Genomic DNA, 27,961 nt, shown 5'->3' with positions numbered 1-27,961 from the left:
CTTATTCTCAAAGCCTTTGTTAAAGGATAAATATTACTTCAATACAAAATGACATGCTCTCTGCAAATGGAGCCATTCATTAGTTGAGTTCTTTGTACCTCAATATCCTGAAGCAGACAGGAATCCTTTCTACAAATGTCCACCGTTTTTCTAAAGTTCTAATAATCAGCTTAGAACATAATTTTATCAAATTAATTTATCATATTAAAGCTTATTTTTCTGATCTGACACAACGTTGACAATATACTTCCACAGGCATTTATTTAGTAGATGGGGATCAGGGAAGCTGTGAGGCTACAAAAAATACAGCCTGTACTCCACTGGATACTCCCACCAAAAAGGGGTGGTGTGTGATGACCCATGCATAACTATTCAATACATTATTTGCAACTTTAATATTCAAATTTCTAGTAATTCTACTGTAGAAATCTTTAAAAAAAATTTTTTTCTCAATAGACATTTTCTTAACTATTCCACTCAATGACTCTGCATAGAGAGCATGTTTTCACAACACTTAAACATTAAAATATTGAAATACATTTTGTCCCCCCCCGCCCCTCCCTCCTTCTTTAAAATACTCTTAAAATTCAGGAATTCACATGTATCAATGAGTTAATCTCGGCAAAAAGAAGGTATCATGAAATGTTTTGGAGAACTGGCTGGTCCTATAGGACTACTGCTGATACAGACTAAGACCAAAAAGGTTTTTCAGAAAAGAGTTTCAGACCTTGTTCAGCAGATTAATCTTAGTGACAGTGTTTGTGGCCTCCCCTGAGTGCTTTACTAGCAGTGCAATTAGTCGGACAAAGGCATCCAGGTTGTGATAGCACTTGGCTCGGATCATGGTGGGATTAGCGGCAGGGTTGTGCTGCTGCTCTGCCTGAGCGCGGTAACTGATTTCAACACACATTTCAGTGCACAGACGGAAGAACCTTGTTATGAGGTCGTCTGTCTTCAGGATTCCTTGCTGGTGCATCTATCATGGAAATAAAAACATAACACACAATAAGATAATAAGATAATACACATGAATAAACTTTTTAACTTTCATGTTTAAGAAAGTTAAAATTCCTAATGTCATATTCTTAATTCTTATTTTGTAAATAAAAGTCATGAAGATGACTTACTTTCCCATTAAGAATCCATGACAGTCCTCTAGTTTTTACTTTAAATTAACTGTTAAATTTAATTTACTTTAAATCATATTGCTACTTAGAATCAATGCATAGGCCCCAGATTAAATTAGTTTTATTTTCTCACAGCATTTATGATAATGTTCTCCAACCAAATTAACCAGTTACAAAGTTTTTTGAAATTCCATTACACAAGAAAAGCAAATTACAATTTCTACAGTCAGTAGGTATCAAATGGAAATACCCACATGGCATATCTAGCAATTTTAATGTAAATTAAGTTAAAGTGGGAAGGGCAAGGAATAAAATAAAGTACAAGTTTTGTGACATGATCTGGAAGTGAAGCAGAACAAAAAGTTGTTTGGCTAGTACAAAAAGAAAAAAGAAGACAGTGTAAAGAGCATTAGGCTGCAGAGGGAGAAAGAGGTCGGTGCTTAAGACTGAACAAAGAAACCAAGTCCAGAATGGAAACTTGTGAAATCTGAAAATGATTTAACTTGGCCTTAATCATAAGCAACAAAATAGATGAAAATTGATAAAAATGTGCCATCCTATCAAACAAGGAAGATTAGCAAAGACTTTTCTATATTGAAATCTGAAAGAGTGTGGGTTGTGATGAGAGGAAACAGACTGCTGTGATCATCAGGTAGCATGAAGAAAACAAAATTCTAAAATGGATGCACAGCAAAATATGTCATTTCTAGCAGAGGAAAAAATGAGAGCAGTAAGTCAGCAGGAAGATAAGATAGGTGGCACATCCATACCCATGAAGTATCTATAGCTGACACGGATTCAATTCAAATGATTCAAAATTCTTCCATTCAAGTCAGAAATCAAACCATACATATTTAACATCTTTTCAAAAGGGTATGTTTTATAACTCCTTGCGATTCTTTTGGGAGAGAAACTTACTTATTCACTAAGCAATATTTATCTTGAGAAGCTTATGCAACAATTTCTGAAATTCAAATCAGCTGGTCTGCATTCAATTGTCATTTAAAAATAAAAATCTCATTTGTAATCTTTCTTTGGTGGTGGACCTAAGCTTTGATTTCAGTTTGAGAAAATATAATGGTCAATCTGCAAAAAACTTAAGATAGCTCTTCCTGAGCAGACATTTCACCTGTTCTACTAAAGGAATTCTAAGGTCAGCTCAGGAAAAACACTCCTCTTACAGACAATGTGATTGAGATCTGACCACTGCAGTCTTTATTCCTCAATGGCAGAAAGTGGCCAGTGATGATCAGTAACAGATACTAGATGATATTATGGCATTCCAGCTATATGTTTTCTGCTCATCTAGTTCACAAGTGTTCCTGCCAAACCAATTTTTAGCTAAGATATTCTTTCTTAACACTGTAAGTCAAATTTAGATCAATGAAAATAACTACTAATAACTATTTTCAAAAAACAAAACAACAACAACAAAAAAACAATGTCAATAAATTTTGGGTAAAAAACTTCCACCATTAAGTATTTGCTCTATTATGTTTTATATACATGCTACAAGATTTTTCCTTCAGCTCATAAGCCGATCACGAATTATCAAGCTAGTAAAATTATTATACATACCATCTAGCAATTTCACTATTGATTATCTGACCTGAACCCATTGTACTTTGTAGCTGTGACAATTGAAGTGGGATAGATACAAGTAAAGAAGATGGGGAAATGTTGATTTTACTGCTTATTGATCAACGATGAGGAAACAACTAGGTTAGAATTTAACACAGTAATGATGGTGATATTTTTGGTTTACATGAGTATGGAAGTAATTCTCTGATCACAGATACATAATACTGAGTTTTAATATTGGAGGCATCACACCCTACTTATGTTGAATAAAAAGCACCTTTCTTTCCAAAAGCTCTACCTGTCCAACAAACGCAGAGAAAGCTTTGGTACTGTCACGGCCAGCAGCTGCTGAATGGTAGAGATTCACCCATTCCCTCAGAAGATATTCTGCCTTCTCCCTCAGGCCTGGAGGATCATCATACTCTGAGGCTTGAGAGATCCCAGAATGCATCATGAAGTTAGGGCCACCATGAGCACGATCAATCATTGCTTCATAGTTGGATCGCACTACTTCCATCAGCTGGGGTAATCTAGTACAATAAATCCAGAGTGAAAACCAGTCTATTCGTGGTGGTGATTTCACGGATAATATAGTTGGACAGTTTATTTTAATAGAAACAACCAGAGTAATTAACCACTATTATTTCTGTATTTACACAGTTATCCTTAGCCTTCTCTTACCTGATCAGGCATAAAACATGCAAGTGATTGACCTCAGTTGAAATATAAGAAAAAGTTTATGGAAAGAGGGAAATAAGTCAACTTGCCTAAAATCTGTGACTTTAAGTGTCAGAATTGTGGCTTAAGAGCACAAGATGGCCTCAACACTAGGTCTAGCACTATAGATACTGCTCGACACCACGAATGCTCGGTGGTTAAACTTTCATAAATCAGGGACAATGTCAGGCCTCACTAAAATTCCCCATATTACTGGTAAAGCAGTTATATAAGTGGGAGTTGTTAGTAAGTCTGCATTTACTCCTCAAGTTCTTTCTTCGACTGCTAAAAACACGCGATCATGAAGTAGTTCATCCTCACCCTTCTGGAGCATTGCCTCTGGAATGAGCATTAATCCTCATGAGAGTTTCAATGGTATGGAACAGATCTGCCTCAGTAACATGGGCAACACTCCTTTCATCCACCAGGAGGATTTTTACTAACTGCATAGCAAATGCCACGGCCATGTAGTTTAAACCATTCTCCATTGACTGGCAACACAAAAAGCACAGTAAGAAAGACTACATTTAGAGCTCTTCCCAACTAAAAGAGCTCCTTTTCCTATATAAGTAAATTCATACCTGAGCTAAGTGAAGGTCATATTGTTGCATATTAACCAAATGATTGCGAATTAGCAAATCCACAGCCTCCACGTTGTATTTATATTCATCCCGGCATTCAATTAGGCACCTGGGGGAAAAAAGAAAACAGGATTTATTCAAATAAGCTTAATCAAACACTGGCAAAACATAAAGTTCATTTTATTCAATGGTCACTTAGATAAACAAAATGCCTTGAAAAGCAACTGTAAACCAGTACCCAAGTTTCAAAACAGTCAATGATGAAGAATGACAACCCGATGTTAAAACTCAAGCTTTGCTCTCAAAGATTAGAAAACAAAGTTTTGCCTCCATTTAAGACATTCAAATATCTGTATTATGAACATCACTTATATTACACATCACTGAAATTTTTTAAAACAAATTTTCTGTAATTAATTCCCTCCAAAAAGGACTGTTTCCTGAATCCACCACGGATACCAGATGAAAAAATTCAGAGTTCTATGCTTTCCATTTACTTTCCAGAAAAAAGAGAGAAACCTCTGCACATAAAAATGGTTATGTACTTCGGAAGGCAGTCCAGTAAATTACTAAAATAGCTACTGACCTTGTAATCTGTTTGTTACACCATGGAGATCCGTATGCTCGGCCATCCTGAAGAGCTTTTAAAACCAAGAGATGGCATTCCCTATAGCGCAGCAGTAGGTCAGCATCAGCACCACTCGTGGCATCTAGCAAGCCCTCCACAGCCTATGGAAGGAAAGGTGGTCACAACGCTGGAAAACAGCTGTTCAGGCCAACTATCAAAGCCAGAAATTCGCAAGTCACAATGTACTCTCTAAAACCTTGAATTAACAACCTCCTTACTCAGAAAACCCTCACACAAATCTACTATACATACACTGTATGTCATGTTCATTGTTGTGCATTCTGTGTCCTGCACTGTCCTAAAAGTCTCCACTGTTCCTACATAATCAGAATGTACTGGCCTCCAAGTTCCCACCTCACTCCATGATTCAAGTTACCTGGGTGATCAACCTGTCCCTCAAAATCTAAAGGACTATCTTTTCAAATTTCTTAACAAAGTTTCCAGAAAAATCTTACCTCAGCCAGCAGTATGTTGTGATATTCTAATCAACTTCTAATAACTATAACTGAATTTAGTTCATACTAATTTTTTAAACCTTCAGTATAACTTAAGCAGATGATGTTACACGTCACAACATTAATAAAACCTGGTTTCTTCTAAAAGTAACAAATTTAGAACCAACCTTCTGGAGCAATCCAAGAGCAGCAATGGCATCCCGAGAGTTTCGAGATAACACCACAACCTCCAAAAGACTTCTGAGAGCTTGCGCTTGAGGATTCATGGCCAAAGCTGGCGGGATGGCATGTAGGTGCTGCTCCAGTTCTGTAATGCACTTGTCATATATCTGAGCTACATCATCTGTTGCCCAGGCTTGCTGTTTTAGAAAGGCAAGCAAAAAAAAAAAAAAAAAAAAAAAAAAGCAACATTTTTAAAGGTTTTTTCATTGACAAGTTTACTAGTTTACTTTTTTCCCCTGTCAAAACATGATTAATAATGGAATAGGCCAAGAGAGGCACCACTTGCATCTAAAAATCTCTCTACAGAATATGAAAGTAATGCAAACCACAGAAAATATGGTACTCAGTCCAATTTGCAAAGCTCATCAGAACGCAGCATCATCTCTGTGATACACCTATCCCGGATACACTATCTAAATCTAGTTATGTGATCTAAATCTAGTTATGTGAACATCCTGGACAAACCCAAAACAAGCCACTGGGGAGAAGCTGGTCTACGATCTTCAAAAGTGTGAAGGTCATGAAAAGATGACAAAAATCTGGGGAACCATATCAAAGTTGACCAGAGGTACGTTTAAAAAAATACAACTAAATGAAATGTGATTTTGAAACACATTAATATGACATAAAAGACAATTCTGATACACTTCAAAAACTAGTCTAAGGATTAGATTAGTATTAATGTTGTCAGCGCTAATGTTCTTGATTTCTGTGTTTATACTATGTTCATGTAGGAAAATTAATGGCTTTGTAGGAAACAGAACAAAGGGATTCAGTGTAGACATTAAGTCAACAAATGTTCAAATGGTTGGGGGGAAACATCCTCCTACATTTTCAACTCTTTTATAAATAATTGTTATAAATTTCGTTAAGATCTTTTCACAGTGTAATGAGGGGAGCTATAAGTTCCCATGTAAATCTCTCTAATTAGATCAAATAGGGCAATTAAACCAACATCATGTATTTAAAAAAAAATTCCTCATATGCCATGCTGATCTGATTTAAAAAAATTTTTTTTACTATGCTCAGCAACTGTGAGTAAATTCTCCCCTTTTAAATTAAGATCCCAGAAAGCAAATGAAAAACTGACAAAACGTTCAAAATAAACTGTGAAACACTCAATTTAATACAAAACAAGTATTTTACCTTCATGGGTTGAGCTAAAAATCCCGTGGGTTGACTTAAATCATTTGTAGGCAAGAAGCCAGGCACATTACGTGCAAACTCTTCATAAACAGCCAACTGCTTTGGGTCTACACCACCAACCTGGGAAGAAGAAAACCTTTTGACAGGATGCCCTTCACATTCTTTTTTTTAAAGTGCCAAGTCTGCACTGGGTGAGCACAAGGATTCTGGCAAAGGGACACGGGATTAACACAACATATATAACATACTGAGTATGCATGTGTGCTATCCTTCAGAGAGCTTCTCTTTGCCCTGAATCCTGTCAGTCACCCTCATTAACAAATTCATGAAAAAATTGCCCATTGGAAAGTGCTGCAGACATTTTTCTCAGAACGGGTAAAAATTTATTTATCACTAATAAGCAAGTAGTAATAAAAATACAAGTGCCAAGGGCCTCCCTGATGGCACAAAAGGTTAACTCTCAACACTATGAAGCCATCTGCAGCCACTACAGCACGAGTTCGATCGCCAAATGGGAGTAGACACACATGGCACAGCAGACCTCTCTTGTCTCGCCTGCTGTTCCCCTCAGCAGTGTATTTCAGTAGATCTCCATGCTCTGCTCCTCCCTCTGGCTCTGGTGAATCCTCTCACCCACTCTGCAACCTCTGGCTACAACCCTAACTCTTGCATACATGCATAAATAAATCTTAATACATAAATAACAGAAAAACAATTACCAGAAGGGAAATCAAATTTGAAAATAACTACATGGCACATAAATTCTTTACAGTAATGCTCCATCAATGAGGGGGACCATGGGTGGGTAGGAGGACTATCCTATGACTACTAAATAGTAGCATTTAGGTGAAAAGTCATAAAGAGAAGATAACTGCCATCCTAGATCTTTAAGGAGTTTAAGCAAAAAGAATACGAAACAAAGACAAGGCAGAGCGAGACAGAGCCCCCAAATTCTTACTTTCAGCCTTATTTGCTCTGGCATCCGTTCAGCTTGGTATGTCAACACCACAGGGTCACAGTACCTGCGCCCTTCTTGCCTAGCATGTTTTCTCAGCTCAAATTCCTGTAAATAAAAAAAAGTAACTGAGGTTCATGTTATGAGGTACTTTCTTAAACAGGAAAAAAATACCTTAAAAAATATGCTAAACACTTACAGTTGCTAATCTCTTGTCCATCTCGGGGCCTGCTTTTTCTACTGCAGTCTTCTGAATAAAACAACAGGCTAATTCACAATTGTCCTGAGCTAACTGAGCAGCTGCCTGATCCATCATTTCCCTTTGTTGTGGGGATGCAGTCTAGTCAAAAAGGGAGAGACAGAAAAGGACCTTTCAAGTTTTCTTTGGATATATAAGACAACACAGGATAACAGGGAATGCGTGCTTAGCAGGCAAGTGACTTAAAGCTCTGGCTCTGTTGCAATTCATCAGCTATGACCTCAAAACAGTCTAATGACTTCATCTATAACATGAAAATATCAGTCCACCATAAGCATTTAACAGCTGTTGTAAAGAAAGTGAACAAAGCAAAACAGTAAAAAAGCAAACAAAGGTATTCACTGTGACATCTACCATGCAAAAGTAAAACTGAGTTACTCGAAGAATGTGTATTTGTGTGTAAATACATCCTATTCAAGTGCTTTAACCTAAATTCTTGGTAAAGAGAATTGATAGCTTATGCATTTTTAAAGAAACATCACTTATCTAAACCAATTAACATCTCGGTAAGCTAATAAAACAGTATGTAGCTCCTCACAAAATCTACAATCCAAGAGGAAGGAAGACATCAAGCAAATATTGTTACTGCTGGAGTAAGTGACAATGTCCACTGCTACAAGCAAACAAAACGCAGACACGCACTAGTACGTTTTGTATTATACCAACAAAACAATCTACTTACACGAAGGGCTGAGGCAAAGCTGTTTTTGAGGTTGGTTGATATACTCATGAGCAAAGGTTCCCTGCAAGTTATCATAGCCATCCCAGCTGTCAAGTTACGCATCATGTGATGAGCTGCAATTCTCATTCGAGATTCCTCAGAATCCAGGGCAAAATCCTTCCTGACTATTTGCTCACAAGTAGTCATGGCAATCTTAATTGAACGATCCACCACGGGGTGGACCAGCTCTTGGACAGCCCGTTCAATCGCTTGGCGTACACACTGTTTTAACTGTGGATGTGCCTGAAACAAGGGAATCTATGTGGGGAAAAACAAGTTAAGTCAACAGCTTGTTTAAATGAGACAACCTAATTTCTATGAGTAAGCGCACCAAGGATTTTGAAATTACAAAGTTAACTACCAATTTCCACTTTCAATTAACAGATGAAAAGCTTGGGAAGAGAAGATGAGCTACAAAATAGGGAGCAGTGTTCAGTATACAACTTGTTATACATGGTAATCAATGTCTTTCATTTAAAATATTTTCCAAGTTTAATGGGCAAACTGTTCATTACAATCTGCATTACCTGCTGAAAGACACACTATCTAGGTTAGATAAAATTTGTGGCTCAAGTACTCTTACAGAAAAATAACTTCTTTAGCAGTGTATGGCAATGCAAAAACAAATAAAAACCAAGTTTACAGAGAGAAGGCCTTATAGTATTGCTATAAATAATTACTCAAATTATGGAGTACTTCACAACACCCATAAAATCTTTTGCTTCACTTTAAAGAGTTTCTAATTTCTTGCCTCTGGTATAAACTACATACTAATATTCACTTGGTCTCTTCAAATTACTGAATTTGTAAGGGTTTACTTCCCTAGAAACTAAGTACCACACCACATCTGGGGGTGGGAGAAAACATTAAATTAAAACAATCTTGTTAAAGTTCTTTCAGGTCCTTTCAACTACTAAAGCCCAATGTATTAACATAAATCTTGTACTTGTGAACATTTTCAGTTTCTAAAAAACAACAAGATCATGAAAACTCCAAGTACCTGATTCTAAATCAAGCATTAAGCAGGAAAAAACAGTGAAGGTAGCCAAGTGAAGGACTATCTAGAGTAAAAACCACCTCAAGGGACAAGAAAAAGGGCTGACAGGATGTTATTTGGTAGGGCCTCATATAGGACTGCTTCCAAGAATCGGGCCACTGAAAGAAACATAACTGAAAACACTAAATTCCACTTCAATACTTTGGGCTACAGATTTTATAAGCACACATGCACCCATGCATATGTGTGCACAAACACACACACGAATCAGTTCAGTTCCAGCTGTCAACAAGAAGAAAAGGATTAGTGCAAATCTAAACTGACACAATGAAAATAAAAAAGAGTAAGGTTATGGTACAAACCCAGGATCTCCTGACTTAATTTTACTATTATTGGATTTGGGTATGAGAAACTAATATAAATGATGTCTAGTCATATCACTCTAAAGAAGGGAAAAAAATTCTCAGTTGTACAACAAATCCTTGAATAATGTCTTCTGATACAATATACATAAAAAAACTCAATCATGTCTAATACCATTATAGCTTAAGTAACATAAAGGGGAAGTTCTCTAAAAATCTATCAAAGTTAAGTAAGAACTTAGTCACTTACACAGCAGCTCCCAATTCCTATATCCTCTGCAACAGAAACTTTCAATTTAAGAATCCAGAGGAAAAGGAAACGAAAGTGATCAGTCTACCTTGTGACAAAGCAGGTAAAATGGGGTATGGCAATGTTTACTTACTGTTGGGTTCAGAGTAATGTGTGGTGCCAGGCCTGCAAGGGAATAGACATTGATGTCATGGTAGCTGTACTGTGGCTGTGGTGGAACCGTGGCTGTACAGGTGGTACTGGTAGCTGGTGTTGTAGAAGTTGCTAAATGTGAAGAGATCAGAGCAGCAGCTGATTAAAAAAAAAAAAAAAAAGCCAAAGGAAGGGCCATGCCACATCAGCAGGCCAAAGCCTTACTTAAATTACGCTGCATCATGGAAGTCTAATTTCAACCTAGGCTGTTCCCTGGTTTTAACTAGGGGATCCTTAGATCCTAACCACAAATCCTAATCACCCAAAATCTCTACAGTATCCTCTACATTCCTGATCCTCTTGAGCCTGTTGGCAGTTTTAGCTGCTCTGGCCTTCCCAGATTTGTGGAATAAGAGGTCATCATTTCATGCAATTCTTAAGCCATCAAATAATGCAAAAGACAACCTAGTTTAATTGGGTTGTAACTATTAATGATGTTAAATTAAGAATATCTATGAATTACTCTGCATAGATTCTAGTAAAGTGAGACAATATCTCCATTTCAATAATTTTTCCTTAAAAATTCAATTATGCAAAGTTCCAGTCACATATGTGGCTTGCTATAAGCACAGAGATTATCATTTACGAGAACATGCAGGTAAGGAGAGAACTATCATACTTGTGGTGGTGATGGGAGGAAGTTCTTCTGGTTGCTTGACATCTTTCTTTGGAGCAGAGAGTTGCTCATCCAAGTTTTTCAGGCGATCTTTATCCTTTAGGAGGTTTCCAGGTTTCAGTTCATTGATATCTAATGCAAGGTTCTTGCAGAGAACTTCAATCTCAAACTTCAAGTTTAACTGCATAATTACAATATTTGATTAGAATTTTAAAAATAAAAATTTTATTTTTATTCATAATAAACAATACTTTCGGCCCTCCCTGGTAGAGCAACAGGTAAGGTTGCAGCACTGCAGGCTGGCTGAGGCAGCTTCAGTGCGAGTTCAATTCACAGCCCTGAAGGTGACTCAGATGGTGCAGCAGACCTCTCCTAGCCCACCCGCTGCTCCCCTCCGCAGTGTACTTCGTCAATCTCCCTGTTCTGCTCCCCACTCTGTGTCTAGTGAATCCTCTCACCGCCCCTGCACCTCTAGCTTGTACCCCATTTCTGCATGCATAAATAAATCTTAAAAATACTCTCACCCAAAAAAAAAAACCAAAACAAAAAAACCTCTCACCCAGTTGTTACAGTACTTCTCCCCAAATATATTTTTCTATAGAATTTCATAATGTGAAGAGAAAATATTTTAAAGGATAAAAAAGGACAACAAATTTACCTTCAAGTCATGTTCTTGATGTAGCTCAGCTAATACATTCATAATCGCCATTGTCCAGGGGTTGGGTGGCCTAAAAACCTAAAGAAAACTATTAAGTTAAACTTCACACTTCAACTTGTATTCTTTTGAAACAGTCCAATCAAAACTTTAAGCTTTATTTGTATACATTTGTACAAAATATATAAAAATACATTTAAATTTGTATTTTTTAAACAATCATATATATATGGCTATAACAAAGTCCCTAGTCTCCCTATCTAGCTAACTACCACACACAGGAAGAAAAACACTAACACCCAAAACCATGTATTACAATCAGTTCCATAAATCATATTGAGTCTCAAAATGAAAATTCAAATTAATAAGGAAAACTGAACTTGCTCTATGTTCTTAAGGATAAAGGGTATGCTCTATCCATATTATAGTAAAAGGTCAAATTAGCATGAATAAAACATTAAAATCTACTTACCACACTACGAATGCTAGATTCTAAGACTTTGGCAACAAAGGGCACTACATAGAGCAATTCTTGCTGTCCTTTAACATAAGCTTCTAGCAGCAATGATTTTACATCCAAGTCCTAAAATAATAAAAATATTTTTTAAATGCTAGAAATATACTTTAAAACTCTTCACAACATCCCAAAGAAAGGCATCTTGTCAGATTTGACCTAAAAACAGAATGACTCTTGCATGACAAGAAGGAACAGGTGTCACTTTTACACTAATAATTTCCTTTGATTGTGCAAAATGATGTGGAGGCATGTGGATATAATAGGAGTCATTAAATGGGCTAAAGATATTTCTCATAAAATAACCAATAATCATTAAAATAGTCTCAAACAAAATCAAGAGTTTCAGACATGATATGCTGTATAAACATTCTCAAGTTTTATATAAATCTTTAGCGGGAACTCACAGTATGTAAGATGGGTTTATTTTTAGCTAGTGTGATCATTCCTAGCCAATGTCCCAAGTTCTTCAGCAAAGAGCGATCAGAGAAATTGGCTGCAGCTTTATCAGAGGTCAGGAGCACCTGAAATAGTGTAGATTATTATGAAAATTTGCTTACGAGAAAAAAAAAAATCCTCAACTAATTATCTGAAAATTACCCTACTTTAAAAACAAGCCATCAATTCTGATAATATGCTCTTAAATTAGATCCACTTCACATAATCGGGGCAAAATCATCTGCTGTGTTTATTAACCAACAGTGCCTTAAAGTCCTTACATTTTATTTTTTGAAAAACTGTACAAAATACAAAGTACACAAAATTGAGAATGTCATGTATGATCATTAAAAAAGTAGAAAAACTTGAGGGCTTTACATATGAAATAGATCCAATTACAAACTGATTTTGAAGAGCTAAATTAAATTAATATGAAGACTTTAGCGGTGCCTTATTAAGTACTTTACAACAACAGGTTGAGCCTCCCTAGTGACCTAGGGGTTAAATCACAGTGCTATCATCCCCTGGGCCTGAATTTGATCCCCAGCCAGGGAACTGACCCACAAATGTATGGCACAGCATACATTTGTCTGTTTCGCCCACTGCTTCCCTTTGTGATATATTTCAGTAAATCTCCTGTTCTGCTCCACAATTCAATCTGTTCCTGGTGAATCTTCTCACCCCCACAGCTCCTGCCTATACAACCCAGTTCTATGCAATCTTTAGCACAGCTCAGGTCTCTATACATCTCTAGAAACATCTAAGAATACTGTCTAAAATATAGAATATTATACTGCTTAAACACTCCTCAAACGTCTAGAAAACCTAACGCATTTTATTAATTTTCTAAGTTCTTGCTTTCCTCAGTAATAGATAACCATCACATGAATATGATTATGGCTCCCACACATTCCCCTATACAACATATTCCTCTTAATCTGACTATATTTAAATTTTTGTATAAAAGAAGTACTGCTCTATAGCATGTGAAAAGTATAAGAAATCCCACCATTCTTGCCATTAAATAAAGGCTGAATATATAGTAATGTTCCTTAACTCTATATAGCAACAGCGGATTGTCAGAAAGTCAGCTGTGCAAAGAAGAGCCAGGAATTCTTTTGCACTACAGCGTAACCGAGAATGGGGGAAGATTCCCATTCACAGTTTAAATATAGTGCAGATTTCTAAGGCAATATCCCAGCCTAATCAGTAAAGAACGATCATAGCTGTATGCTGGTTGGAACGGATTTCTCAAAAACCTATTCCTCCTAAGAAATTAAGTACAGTTTTAGGTATTAAAATACTAACTTAAATTTTGTGAAACAAAAATTATTTCATTAGGATGAGTCTGACAAACTACTGAGTAACCAGACAGCTGTCCTACAAAAAGATCTAGAGTTCAGAGATAACTGCATTTTGACATTTATGTAAAAACATTCACTGCAACACTGTTATTATAATAAAGTTATTAACCTAAAAATCGTTAGAATTTTAAGTTCTAGAATGGATTTCTATAAGACTGTTTGAAAAGACGGAACAGACCTAAAAATATATTGCAAATAATAATAAAAGGGTGATGCCATACAAACAGTTAATATGCAAAGCAGTATTGGTTTTTTAAAAAGATTTATTTTATGGTTCCCCTGGTGACTCAACAGGTTAGGACAGTGCTGCAAGGTAGCTGCAGCCGCTTCAGTGAGTTCGATCTGGGCCTGGAGGTGACCCACATGGCACAGCAGACCTCTCCTGTCTTGCCTGCTACTCCCCTTAGCAGTGTACTTTGTCAGTCGGCCTGAGCAGAATAGTTATACCTACTGAAATACACTGCTGAGGGGACCAGTGGGTGGGACAGGAGATCTGCTGCACCATGTGGGTCAGCTCCCTGGCCGGGGATCAAATTAACGCTGTAGCGGCTGCAGACAGCTTCACAGTGCTGTGCTTCTTGTGCCATAGGGGAAGGGCACAAATAAATTTAAAAAAATAAAAGTACATAGAGTTTGTAACACTGAATTTCCTCAGGATATTGATTTCTCTATCTGAAAAGAATTCTATGACAGCTTTCATAAATACTTGACATAGAGAACACCACACAACAAGCACCATGACAATCTACTTTAAACAATCACACATTTCCAAATTCAAAGCAGTAACTGAAAATTAAATACAACTCTTACTTTGATGTTTCGATAGGTTTCATTTAGAACCATCTTGTTAAATTCAGGATTCTTCAGTGTGTCAAGGAAGTTTGAATACAAGCTATGAAAATTTGGCTCAATACTGACTCTCTTCATAACCAGATACTGTGAAACCCAAGGCATAAATTCTTCCTTCACAGTTTCCTTTAGTTCTTCAACCTAGTTAACAAACATAATTTGGGAAGTACACAAAATATGACAATATATGGTTTCATACTTTCATTCTGTGAACTATAGCACACAGCCCTTTGCATAATTATACAATAAACATCGCCCTCCAACTTCTCCCCCAAGCCAGAGATACTATGAAGTATAGCATGTTCAATTTCATATTAGTTACAGAGTTAGTCATGCTTCAAACTGTGTGTGATCAGGACTGAACACCTATGATCACTTTCAGCTTCAAAACTATAAAATATGTAGTTCCTCGACCCCGTTTTACCCTACTCTCCACTGACCAACAGAGAATAAATTATTCACAACTTCCCATTAACAGGATTATCACCAAAGCTATGTTTTCTCTAAATTTCCATCTCTAGGAATCATCTGTTAAGTATGTAACTACTCTTTAGTCTGTTATTATCTTAATTCATTTGTTAAGGTAACCTGTTCCTAAAATAGGTAATTCCAAATGTCTTAGTATGTAACCGTATAAAGCAAACATCATTCCTTATGATTTTCGTAAAGTCTACCTCAGTTATCAATTACCTAATGAACACTATATGCATGGTCATTAGGAGGAGAGAAGTTAAGGCTAGCAGTATTGGTAAAACCCACCATCATTATGGTATCAAAGTTGTTTCTGAAAGCCTGTAACTTACTGCAAATCAATACATTTCAAACAAAAGTTATTTAACAGTTACTAAAGCCACAACTAGTAGTGGTATATCATACTCTCTTCATTTTGCTTGTATTATCTATCACCCCCTCCAATTCATTAAGAAAAGCAAGAGTGAATAAAAACTGACATTACACCATGCTCACCTTTTGAGTCATATTTGACTGTGAGAGATTGTTGAAGATAAAAGCAATTTTCTCTTGAATATTTTCTGGGGGCTCCACAATTCTCTCAGTTTGATCTGTGGCCACAAGCAACGTATCTATGTTTGTAGTATTAATAGAGGGCTATAGAAATAAAGTACATAAAAATAAAGAAACTGAAATACTGGCCTGACAAATTTCGGAAAATAACGCACAAATTTCTTAAGTACAAAAAAGCATGTGGTGTGTGTGCATATACATTTTACAAAGTTTGGCAAGGATCTATGTTGATCTATCATATAGTGGCTGCCTATGGGAAATATAGGAAGGGAAGATAAAAAAGGCCAAATGCTTGATTTTGTCCTTTTTTTTTTTTAGTGGGCCTGTGTTACTGTTTATAATAAAATGAAAATACCTGGTCACTACTGGATTTACTAAAACATAAAAACAAATCCTGGAAAGGAAAACAGATAAACCTACTTACTGGCACATCTTTCTTAAAGCTGACTCCGGTGGGCCTGGTGACTGTAACCGTTTTAGCAACAGTGGTGGTTGTCGAAGTGGTTACCATAGTGCTAACCTGACCAGCAAGGGGAGCTTTTGCTGGAATCTGGGCCTGAGCTTGGGCTTGAGCCAGTGCAATACTTCCCGGGGTTGTGATAGAGCCCTGCATTTTCACAGGAGGATCTCTAGACTGCTGTCCATACTCAATATACTATAGGGGTAAGGAGAAACACATTAATAAAGAGTTAATAGGAATCAAATATTCTGAATTACATTCCCCTTGCTTTTGAAGGTAGGTATCATTTCAGATTACTTTTGTTTATCTAGCCTTCTCCCCTACTTATTGTCATGCCCTAGCCCCTATTTCCATATAGAAAATGTACACGTGAATACCATGGTCTCCTTAGGGGCTACAATATCTGTTTTGTAAGTATTTATGGGAGAATGAATCTAGCAAAACCTTCTCCCCAAAAGGACCTACAGATGCCTACACATAAATTATTTAAATCCCTCATACACCTAGCCCTTACACTCAAAACATTTATATACTAAACTTATCTCTGTGTGCTGATTAGACGCCTAAGGTCTAACAATGACACAGCCGTGAATTTTCTCTCTCAGTAAAGCTAGTACTACAGAACAAAAATAATAATACAGACACGCAATCTGGAGTAAATGATACTGGATGTTCTAGGCAATTTCTCCAGTCTTCCCCTTTCCCTGTCCCACCCACCTCAAAGACCAATAAACCTCCCTTTCACAACCATGCCTTAAAGAAAGGACATAGGATTCCTGATACTATTTAAATAGTCTTTACCCAGCAAAACAAAAACAGCTGTCTATATGTGCAACAACTTTATGCAAAGGGCATATTAATGAAAGGACAGCCTTTAAACTGGAAAAGTACAGAAATATAAACAACACCCACATACCTTCTCTCTGGCTGTCTTGTTATGAATACTAGGGACCACTGACCACTGCTCTATGTGATCATTTCCACATCTCTCTCCAAAGCCCACATTCCCAGTTCTGAATTCCAAACAGGTTTGATTGTGGCAGGATTTTGGCTAACAATCCTTTCTACTTTTCAAAACCCTACATTCCCGAGGAGTTTTACTACACAGGATGCTAGTTGCCATATATTCCCGCAACCACTCTCTTGACTTAATCTTGCCTCCCACATTCCACTGACTCCTAGGTCAAACCATCACAATAACCCTTTTTACTAATATAAAAATTCAGCATGATGAGGCAGAAAGCACTGGAGTAAATTAGCATTTAGAATTAATCAATTCTAATCTTTGATTCCTTAAAATGATATTATAAAACCATCTATCTGCTTTTTAATTTTCAAAAGGTAAGATACAGTTAATTACAGATTAATCAATTTTTATGTTCTCTTTATAAGCTGATTGTTATGACCACAGACAAAACAAAGGTATGAACAATGTTTAGCAAGCAATTTCTAAGTCAGGCACTCAAAACAATAGTTTACAAACGTCAGGAACCATCAACACAACATCTAATCCTTGTGCATATTCTCTACATCCATTTCCTTCCATTTAACAAGCGACTCAGAGAAATCTGAGGTGTCAAGGCTATATTTTTAATAAATACTGGTATGCCTTGATTCATATTAACATACAAATCAGAGTAAGATTAAAAAATAATAATTTATTTTTGATCTAAGATTCCCATGTCAGGTCCTTTTTATAGACTCAGGGAGGTATTCTCCTAACTTAAATGACATTTATTATTTAATAGTAGTAAGCTAAATGTCTTTTACAAAATCTGCTTAGAAAAGAAAACAGTGACTTTTTTCATAACTTATTAGTAAGCAGCAAAATGAGCTTTAATATCATTAATATCAATGAATCATTAATATCAATCACTAAGACTTCTTAATGCTATTTCTAGCAAATTGAAAATCAACAGATGAACTTCCAAACTACTAGAGAGGTTTTAGGTTTTGAAAACACTTACCTCCTGTAAATGATGTGGAAATTGCATAAAGTGACTGATAGAAGCCAAGTGCTGACAATACTGTGGATAGTCTTTCAATCTGCCAACAAAAACATTCATTCATGCATCAATTCATTTAAAAACAAAAGCAGCAATATTGACAAAAATTTTCTTCCAAATGCTATTGTGGATCATCTCCCCCATTCTACCTATGAAGTACTTTATTTAAACTTTTTTTTTTTAAGATTTATTTATTTGTGCATACAGAACTGGGGTACAGGCCAGAGGTTCAGGGGCGGTGAGAGGCTTCACCAGAGACAGGGTGGGGAGCAGAACAGGCAGATCTACGAAGTACACTGCTGAGGGGAGCAGCGGGCGGGTCAGGAGAGGTCTGCCTCGCCATGTGGTCACCTCCGGGGCAGGCGGGAATCGAGCTCATGCGGAAGCGGCTTTAGATTCTCAGTGCTGTGCTTTAACCCGCTGCGCCAGCGGGGAGGGCCCCTGAAGTACTTTATTTAAAGAGAATGTCAAAGAGAAGCATGCAGAAGTAGAAGGGGGAGGTATTTATGAACTTCGTTCTTTTTACATTAGAAAATGATAATCTTTTTTTTTTTAATAACGTAAGTTTATTTTTACATCACTTTGTGCCTTTTCCCATCTCAGTTATAATCCCCATGGGCTTCCCATCACCAGATCACCTGTGTGCCATCATCATAGTCCAGTACACTTCCCTTCCCCTACTGTTTTTAATCCTATTCCATCCCCAAAAAATGTCTCTGGTCCACAGTTGTTCATGATTATTTTTCTAAGATATATTTATTTAGGCATACAGAACTGGGGTATAGGCCAGAGGTGCAGAGGTAGTGAGAAGATTCACCAGAGACACAGTGGGGAACAGAACAGGCAGATATATTGAAATACACTGCTGGGGGGGGGGGGGCAGCAGGCTGGCTAGGAGAGGTCTGCTGCGCCATGTGGGTCACCTCCTTGGCCAGGGATCGAACTCATGCTGAGGTGGCTTTAGCTTCTTAGTGCTGTGCTTTAACCTGCTGTACCACCAGGGAGGGCCTGGTGGTTGTTCATTATTATTGTTATTATTTCTCCCCTGGTCCTTTATACTCCTGCTATGAGTGAAACCATCCACTATTTCTGCTTTTCAGAAAGTGGTATCTTTGTTTTTTAGAGGTAGTATTTTACTCAGTATTAGTGAAACACTAAAAACTCCTGTCTGCCAACTCCTCTGAATGTTTGCTGACAGGTAAATGGAAAACAATTTATAGTTAATCCTTATGATGAACTACTACTACTACTACTCCTCCTCCTCAGCAATGAAAAGAAACTAACTACTGGAATATGCAGTGACGAGGATGACTCAGAATCTTCATGCTCAGTGCAAGAAGTGAGAATCATTCACTGTGTGTACAATTCCATTTAAATAGCCCTGGAAAAACTAGACAACCCGATCAGTCACTACCAGGAGACAGTTAGGAGGATACTAGCCACAAAGGGAGAGCAGGAGGGATGATGAAAATATTTAATAGTGGTTAGGCGAGCATATAAATTTGTCAAAACAAACTCAAAGAATTATACAACTGAAAATGATAGATTTCACTGCATAAAGTATACCTTAAAAAAGAAAGGAAAAAAAACACCCACTATCTCATTTTTTACCTTTACTATCACTTCGTTGGTAACTAAAATGAATTTAATGGCTTTCATTACTTGTACCTCATGATCATTAAGATTAATTTATATGTGTATGATGATGTGCCAGGCAAGAACTGACAAATCAGTTATTATTTCTCCTTATATTAGAAGAGAAACTTCAAATGACACCTATCCACTTACCTATTTTTAAATCTATCTAGTGCAGCAATCCCGAAATAATACATTTTGGATCCAAAAGGCTTGCGTAAGGCTTCGAGGACATATCGCAGGGCCAGACCTAGTGCCATGTAAGTGACCAGTCCTTTTTCGATTATCCCCCCAAAAAGGCAGGCTGTTATATGTAACTCTTTATCAGGGTATTGGGGGAAAAAACGATACTCTTCAAACAAATTCCTTAGCATACAATTAAATACTTCTCGTTCTCTCTTTATGGTAGAGTCTTTAAATCTCTGTAGCATTTCTAATACCTGGAAAAAGACAAGACAAAATAATACACCATTAAAGGTCAAATGTTCTTAACAGAGACATTGTTATTAGAGAATACTTGACAATAAACTCAGTTGAAACAAATACTTGAAAATGTGCAGAGAAATATCAAACTCTGAGCTAGATCTGTGAAGACCTTGAAAAGAGCATTTAATATCTGTCTAAACAAAGAATTGGAATATCCTGGGTACTCACCTCATCAACAGACATGGTTGGATGTGGTGGGTGATTATATATTCTCTGGAAATAGCTGTTTGCTTCATCATCTATCTCTTTACTAAAGTGCTGGTTTGCCTCTGGCCATACCTGAGACAAGTCCGCTGTTAGAAACAGAAAAGCAATGAGTAGACATTTAAGCTTTCTCTACTCCTCAACAAAACACTAAAAGACCAATATAGTTTTAAATTTTAAAGGAAAAAATACAGTGAAGTAAGTATTAGGTGTTCATTTCAATATCCAACTGTTCTAGGTAGACATAAGACTTTAACAAAATTGTCTTAACAACTGTGGCCTAGCTTATTACTTTTTCCCATCTGTACTAAGTACATCATGAAAATTCCCTAGTGTAAAAAAGCCCTAACGCACTTACCCTCAATAAAATCTCACTCAACTTTAATAAGTCCCTACCATTTTATAAAACATCACATTTAACATAAAAGATTTAATAATACATGTGCATGACACACTGATATAACACAAAGCATGCTACAAAACATGACATTCAGACAAGCCTTGCACGCTAACGCCTGGAAGTCAGTTGGTACCCTTGCAAGTCTGGTGAATGAATACTTAGTCCCAGTGACAAGAGAGATGTTAAGACAAAGACACCAATGTATTTATAAAAAAAAGACTTCTCTATTAGATAGTAACTAAGGAGGTTATTAAACTTTTTAAGAAATTGTTTTTTTATATGTGGCAGTATTTCTTTTATAAACTTATGAACAATTATAAAACTATTACTTTAAAATAAATTAAGCACCTCATGTTCTTCCTCTTTACTGTACTTACTTCGTTCTTTTAGGCTTACACCCAGAGGATGATATCTCTTATTAAGTGTCATTCTGTTCTGGCAATCTAGAGCCAAGGTGGAGTGATACCTCAAAAGTTTTTATTTTAATAAATTAAATGTATTAATTTACTTCCACTTATTTAGGAAACCCTACTTACAATATGTGAAGTCAGTGTTTTTGTCTATGTAACTCTAAGGACAACAGAGTAATAAAAAAAACTATGTGCATCAGTCACACTTCACAATCACAGACAACACTACCACTTACAAGGTTTCATCTTACTCTGCTGGAATGTAGGCTGGTTCAGTCCAGAGGTGCCCAGTTTCCTCTGTACAAAAGGATCGTTATTCACTGCAGGGAGTCCAAGAGCCCCAGTTCCTATACCAGTCAGGCTGCCTGTACCAAGACCACCTACTAGAAAGAATGAAGGCAGCCAGAAGTCTTATCATTACTTGTATCTTTGACTTTAGTATGTATCTTAGATCTAAGTTCTTATTTAAAGTCAGAGTCTTCACTAATTTTCTTAATGTCTATTCAATAGAGAATCTAAATTCTTAAGAGTAGTAAAAAACAGACAAAGCCAAAATTCCTTCAGCATTTGTAATTACTGGTTCATTTATATTCTTGATGAGAGTTCTCTAAAAATTGTATGTGATATAAGGAAGTCAAAATAATAAGAATTTAATTTGTTTTCCCTCACTGCTTAATATCATAAAGACTTTAAGCTTTTACCTGCGAGTTGGCACCAGGAAGGGCTTCCCTAATCCTCTTAACACTATCACAGAGAATCTTACAATGGTTAGGAAGGCCTTAATAAATACAATAGCTTTGGTTTAAATGAATCATCAAGGCCAAGACCATAATAGAAAACAATGTTAACCAGGTTACCGAGTTTGTAAGACAATTTAACTTTTACTTCAATGTTAAAAGCCAAAATATTTTACAAAAATGAATTGAAATTTAGAAATTTACTATCATTTTCACGATGGGTAAAGTACAATGAGACAAATCATGTCTTAGTCTGATGTGAAGAATTATTTTCTGCCTTTATTCTATCAACCTTTCAATTCATAAAGCTACAAGTTTTTGATCTAAGCCAAAGCCTTTTATGCTCTTTGATCAACTCTCTTATTACTGTTTAGACTACAACTTAATAATATAGAATACTTAATGCATAATTCAAGTTTTTTCACAAGTACAAATACCTTCATTGAAATTCGACTGAATTAACATGTTTTTCCTCTTGCTACTATGGAGGCTGAAGTAACTTGCACAATTTAGTTTAAGCAGTTTCCTTATTACAGTGACTCCAAACACCTGAGCATACATTAACAAAAATAACCTGCACCCTGCAACCACTCCTCCTTACCTGGAAGCTGTGATGAAAGTCCTCCAATACCACTGAAAGCTGTTGTCTGATTTGGGGTTGAAAGAGGTGGAAATGCTTTTGCTGGTGACTGAGGGGTACTGAATGCAGAACCCAAATTTGGAGGAAAACCCTGCATACTCTGGGTGTGAGGGGCAGCTGAACCACCTATACTAAGAGATGCCATTCCAGCAAGAGGGTCAATCTAAAGAAAAACATTATAAAAGTATATTAAACATACTTCAAGCGAAAAGACATATGACACAAATAGAGCAACGTTTAAAATTTGAATTCTTAATTAAGTTGCAAAACCTCACAGTTATCATAACGATATTTAAATCATAAAATCAAGTTAGGTGTACAATTAGTAGTATATTTAAATACTACTATTATATCACAAAATACATTTAAAGAGTTATTAGTGCCTGCCAAAGCACAACAGTAACAATATGAGGGTTATAAGACTTCAAGATTAACATTCAAGATGAATTGGCCCATGGTAGACAGTACTACTAAACACTTAGTAGTGACCTGGGACAGTTATTAAGCCGTGAACAAATTGCAATAATCCCTTTTGAAACAAAAATTCTCATGGTATGTTATTTCATTTACATCATAAAAACATTTAAAATTATAAATCTAGTCTAAATTTGATAATCTTGGGGTTTGAAAAACAGTTCTAATTAAAAAGCAAAAAACAAACAAAAAACAAAACCAATCAACAAAAAGTATACTATTTATTAACCAAAAGATTTTTAAAAAATATTAATACCTGTATTTCCAAGTCTCTTAGTTTATATTTATAGCACTACTTCAGACCTTCGTAGCTATGAAAATGATAAGCAAAATGCCTTTTTATGAAGTGGTCACTGAAGAATCACTAAATACCTTCCTTCTCCTAAGACCCATTCTGACTGCAATTCAATGCAACTGAAAATAGAAATGGAATATGTTGCTCCCAGAAAGAAGGGGATGGTTGGTGTCAGGGAGTAACTTAAATGTACCTTGTTTTTAAAAGAGCAGTTCAGTTGAGAGCTGAAGAGCCCCAGTTATAACAAGTCCTTATGCTCTAGCACTGCTGCTTGGCCCGTGAAGCTATAAACAAGACACATCAGGTTCAAAGGCAGTGCTTATGTCTCAGGTCTAAGTTATACTTATTATAAAAAGAAATCCTTACCATCTATCTACCTAAAATAATTTGTTTTGTACCTTTCTTCTCAGTCATGTTCTACTTAATGATTAAAATCTATTCTCAACTACAATGCCTATTAATGGATCTCCTTTAAAATACAGAGGCTATTCAAGACATGCAGTTAAGTAAAATGTAATAAATTCAGACAGAGTTGCCTTTATGTAGGTTATTAATAGTGACACAGAAGTTTATTCTAATCCAAGTCTATGATCAAACGCAGATTTACCAATTGTGATATTCATTTACCTGAACTGGCGAAATCGCATCTAAGCTGCTAGCACTAGGAGGGCGTCCTTTTGGCATTACTCCAGGTGGCGGCTGTCTGGCCTTGTTCATGACATTACTACAATTGGCTACCATGGTGAGGATAGTTTCTGATAACTCCTGAGAAACACTCCTAAAGAAAGAAGGTGAAAATATCACTTGTTAATAAAAAAAAACATTGTTACTCCCCCAGAACAAATAGATAAACAATCTGATTTTCTAATAAAGAAAACTTGCTAATATATGAGGCAAAATCTCCACCGCATCCTGTGTCTATTATCAATCATGAGGAATTTCTGAGCATTGGTTTTCTCCCCCAAAAGTATCTAATTTGCATCTCTGAAATGACACCTGTATATACTGCAACCAACATATTTTTAAATGTTCCAAGAAACATTCCACACTACTACTCTGTTCATACTTATGTCACCCTGGTGGCGCAAAGGGTTAGGACGTAGTACCGCAAGCTGGCCGTAGCCGCTTGAACTGAGTTCGATCCCTGGCCCTGCAGGTGACCCACATGACAAAGCAGACCTCTCCTGACCCGTCCGCTGCTCCCCTCAGCAGTGTGCTTCGTCGATCTGCCTGTTCTGCTTCCCACTGTCTCTGGTGAGGCTTCTCACCTCCCCTGCACCTCTGGCTTGTACCCCATTCTGTACTCACTTATTCTGTAAATAAGTAAATCTTAAAAAGAAAAATTATGTCAAACATATGCAAAGCATATTGGCTTATTATAGTTAAAGACAGCTTTAAAATGCTATATACATAGTATATTATATTTGGCACATACAGAAATGCTAACTGTAGGAAATTGAAAAAATCATCTTGCTATCTTAGGGTACTACTATGTCATAAAACTATGGAACCCCTTATACTCAAAAACTTTACCAGAAATTGCTTATGTCTTAGATCATTCCTTCTAAATTTAGAAATCTTACTACCTGGCACTAGAAGTAAAAGTAGTCACTCAGACAATCAATTGTTTCATATTTGAAAAAAGATTAGGATGTTAAAAGTACTAAACAGGGCCTCCCTGCTGACACAGCAGGTTAAAGCACTGCACTAAGAAGCTTAAGCCACTTCTGCATGAGTTCGATCCCTGCCTGACCCGGAGATCCACATGGTGAGGCAGACCTCTACTGACCCGCCCGCTGTTCCCCTCGGCAGTGTGCTTCATCGATCTGCCTGTTCTGCAGCCCACTCTGTCCCTGGTGAATCCTCTCACCCTCCGCATCTCTGGCCTGTACCCCAGTTCTGTATGAATAAATGTCTTTTTAAAAAAAAAAAGTACCAAATAAATGTTTACATTAAATAAACATAACAAAATATGTGAAATTCTGTCTTCAACAACATGAAAAAAAATACAAACATGGACTGTCAATGAACAATGAGAACTTTTTCATTCATTAAATTAATAAGAGCCATTGACAGACAATAGAAAACTGATAAACATTCCTCAAAGGTGTGGTCTATTTATCTACCTTAAAATAAGAGCTATTAATTTCCAAAAGGTATGCCAAAAAAATTACAAGTATTTAAAATATTAGCCACACAAATGGTATTCTCCACCACCATTTCAAAAATGTTACCCAGGTTCAAAATACTTGCTCCTCTCCTGCAATCAAAATTTCACGGGAAGGGGCACCCTTGGTGGTACAAGGGTAAAAGTCTCAGTGCTATAAAGTTATTCCCAACCATTGCAGCAAGAGCTTGAGCCCCAGCCAGGGAGCTAACTCACACGGCACAGGAGACTTCTCATGTCTTGCCCGCTGCTCTCAGCAGTGCAGCTCAGTGGATCCGCCTGTTCTGCTACCCACTCTGTCTCTCGTGAATCCTCTTATCCCCGGACCTCTGGTCAAGACCCCAATTCTTGTATGTATAAATAAAATCAATCTTTAAAAAAATTCATGAAATACCATTTTTCATGTTTCAGATTAGCATAACCCCCATCAGCAAAGCTAAGGGAAATAGTCATGATGGTTATAACTACTGGTGGTTATATAAAGTGATGAGACTTCCTGTAGAGGAAAAGTTTGCAGTAATTATACATGCAATTATACTCCCATTAACCCAACAATTTCCACGTGTGATGGTGACAAATGTATACTAATAAAGATGATAAATTTAAAATATTATTCAATACCATCACCATTTCTAAGAGTGAAAACCATCAGAATGCTCACTAATGAAGATTTTTTTTTTTAATGAAAGCACAAACATCTATCCAGTGGAGTACTTTTCAGTGATTAAAAGGAGTAAGGAAGCTCGAATTCTACAGAATGAACTACAGAATACATGATCAAGTGAAAGAAGCGTGGTAACATAGAACATATGATACACTACCTTTTCTATAGGGAAGAGGGAACCATGCAAGCAAGTGTATATTTAATGGAAAACTATCAATGAAAAAAATATATATATGTACATATACACATACACCTTAACTACAGAATAAAAAGAGAAAAAGGTAGTTTTCTCTAACTGTACCTCATTAGAGTTGACTCTGAAACCATGTCTGTATCATAAAAATTCAGCCAGCCAACTAAACATAAAACAGTATTTAAAAAAATCCACAATGCCTGTGCTGCAGCAATAGATAATAACCACTATACTGTGTCGTGCTGCATCTAAAGTGCTTTCAATGATAAGCCACATCATTATTTTATATACTGTACAAAAAGAAAATAACTTAGCTAACTGTAAGAGCTAATCAATGAGATGCATTATTTCAGAAATACTGAAATATTAAAAAAGGTAGATACCTTAGAACTGTTAAAATCTAATCAATTAAAATATTATTCCTTACTGTTTTAGAAGAACTTATGTTTGACACAATATCAAAATTGAAAGATACAAAACTGTTGTAAGGAACTCTCAAAAGCACTTCACTCACCAACTGTTTATTCTCCCCAAGAATGTAACTTTATCTGCTCCCTCATGCACTCCCTCCCCCTCAATTTTAAGTTTAGATGTAGCATTTATTCCTTACCTCTAAATACTTCATTCTAAATTTCCTAAGAACAAGGTCATTTTCTTAAATGTAGTAATAAAAATTGAGAAGTTAGGAACACTTATAAATAAAATAGGTCACATTAAAAAATCAGTAGAGGGCCCTCCCTGGTGGCGCAGCGGGTTAAAAGCACAGCACTGAGAATCTAAACCCACTTCCGCATGAGTTCGATTCCCGCCTGCCCTGGAGGAGATCCACATGGCGTGGCAGACCTCTCCTGGCCCGCCCACTGCTCCCCTCAGCAGTGTACTTCCTCGATCTGTCTGTTCTGCTCCCCACTCTGTCTCTGGTGAATCCTCTCACCCTCCGCATCTCTGGCCTATACCCCAGTTCTGTATAAATAAATAAATAAATCTTTAAAAAAAAAAAATCAGTAGAAATATCCTTCACTATTTTCCCCTTTGTCAGGATTACTACACTATGTGGAATTATATCTCTTTAGATATTTTAATGGGGGAAAATTCATCAGTTTTTGTATTCCTGAAAACTGAAGTCAATTACTTCACAACATAGCTATAAAATAGACATGTAGACAGTAGTGTAGTGCTGACTTGACTTTATCTAATATTTCAGATTCAGGTTATGAATTTGTGACAAGACTACCATGTAAGTTACAATGTTTTCTTCTCGGTACATTTTATCATAGGGCACATGCCATAGCACTGAAGTGGCACATGCTAGATTTTAACAAGTTACTACTACTTTCTGATAATTTATATAGGGTGATACTTTGAAGTCATGTAATTATCCTATTTTGCAACTATTCACTTCTGACTTTTAATATCCATGTTAGACTATACTCCACATTGTAATTACTTCCATTATCAATTAGTTAGAACATTCCTTCTTTGGCATTATTTTTTGAAAGACAAATGCCTTTTTTTTTTTTTTTAAATGCATACAGAAC

The 27,961-nt window shown here is 36.5% G+C and overlaps 1 protein-coding gene across 5 annotated transcripts in view; it reads right to left on the bottom strand.

The window, feature by feature from the left end:
• CNOT1 (CCR4-NOT transcription complex, subunit 1) overlaps positions 1-27,961 on the bottom strand; it is an 86,510-nt gene that overhangs the window by 11,199 nt on the left and 47,350 nt on the right. Inside the window, exons 17-40 of one of the 5 annotated variants that reach the window (XM_004690509.2) lie at positions 24,027-24,177; positions 22,592-22,793; positions 21,490-21,636; positions 20,408-20,532; positions 19,907-20,193; positions 18,080-18,158; positions 16,077-16,307; positions 15,596-15,736; positions 14,591-14,770; positions 12,386-12,502; positions 11,937-12,047; positions 11,468-11,545; positions 10,813-10,990; positions 10,135-10,265; positions 8,354-8,650; positions 7,612-7,752; positions 7,416-7,520; positions 6,458-6,577; positions 5,257-5,448; positions 4,593-4,735; positions 4,007-4,115; positions 3,747-3,916; positions 3,007-3,238; positions 728-976 (exon numbers count right to left, since the gene is read on the bottom strand). In XM_004690509.2, the coding sequence (XP_004690566.1) occupies positions 728-976; positions 3,007-3,238; positions 3,747-3,916; positions 4,007-4,115; positions 4,593-4,735; positions 5,257-5,448; positions 6,458-6,577; positions 7,416-7,520; positions 7,612-7,752; positions 8,354-8,650; positions 10,135-10,265; positions 10,813-10,990; positions 11,468-11,545; positions 11,937-12,047; positions 12,386-12,502; positions 14,591-14,770; positions 15,596-15,736; positions 16,077-16,307; positions 18,080-18,158; positions 19,907-20,193; positions 20,408-20,532; positions 21,490-21,636; positions 22,592-22,793; positions 24,027-24,177 (3,916 nt within the window). Of the gene's footprint in view, positions 1-727; positions 977-2,985; positions 3,239-3,746; positions 3,917-4,006; positions 4,116-4,592; positions 4,736-5,256; positions 5,449-6,457; positions 6,578-7,415; positions 7,521-7,611; positions 7,753-8,353; positions 8,651-10,134; positions 10,266-10,812; positions 10,991-11,467; positions 11,546-11,936; positions 12,048-12,385; positions 12,503-14,590; positions 14,771-15,595; positions 15,737-16,076; positions 16,308-18,079; positions 18,159-19,906; positions 20,194-20,407; positions 20,533-21,489; positions 21,637-22,591; positions 22,794-24,026; positions 24,178-27,961 lie in introns of all 5 variants that reach the window. The other 4 variants (XM_004690510.2, XM_012730594.1, XM_012730595.1 and 1 more) reach the window with 4 other exon arrangements.

Source organism: Condylura cristata, unplaced genomic scaffold (genome assembly GCF_000260355.1).
Source record: "Condylura cristata isolate star-nosed mole 26May11 unplaced genomic scaffold, ConCri1.0 scaffold00028, whole genome shotgun sequence".
NCBI classification, from domain to species: domain Eukaryota; kingdom Metazoa; phylum Chordata; class Mammalia; order Eulipotyphla; family Talpidae; genus Condylura; species Condylura cristata.
This window is presented reverse-complemented; position numbering and strand designations above follow the sequence as displayed.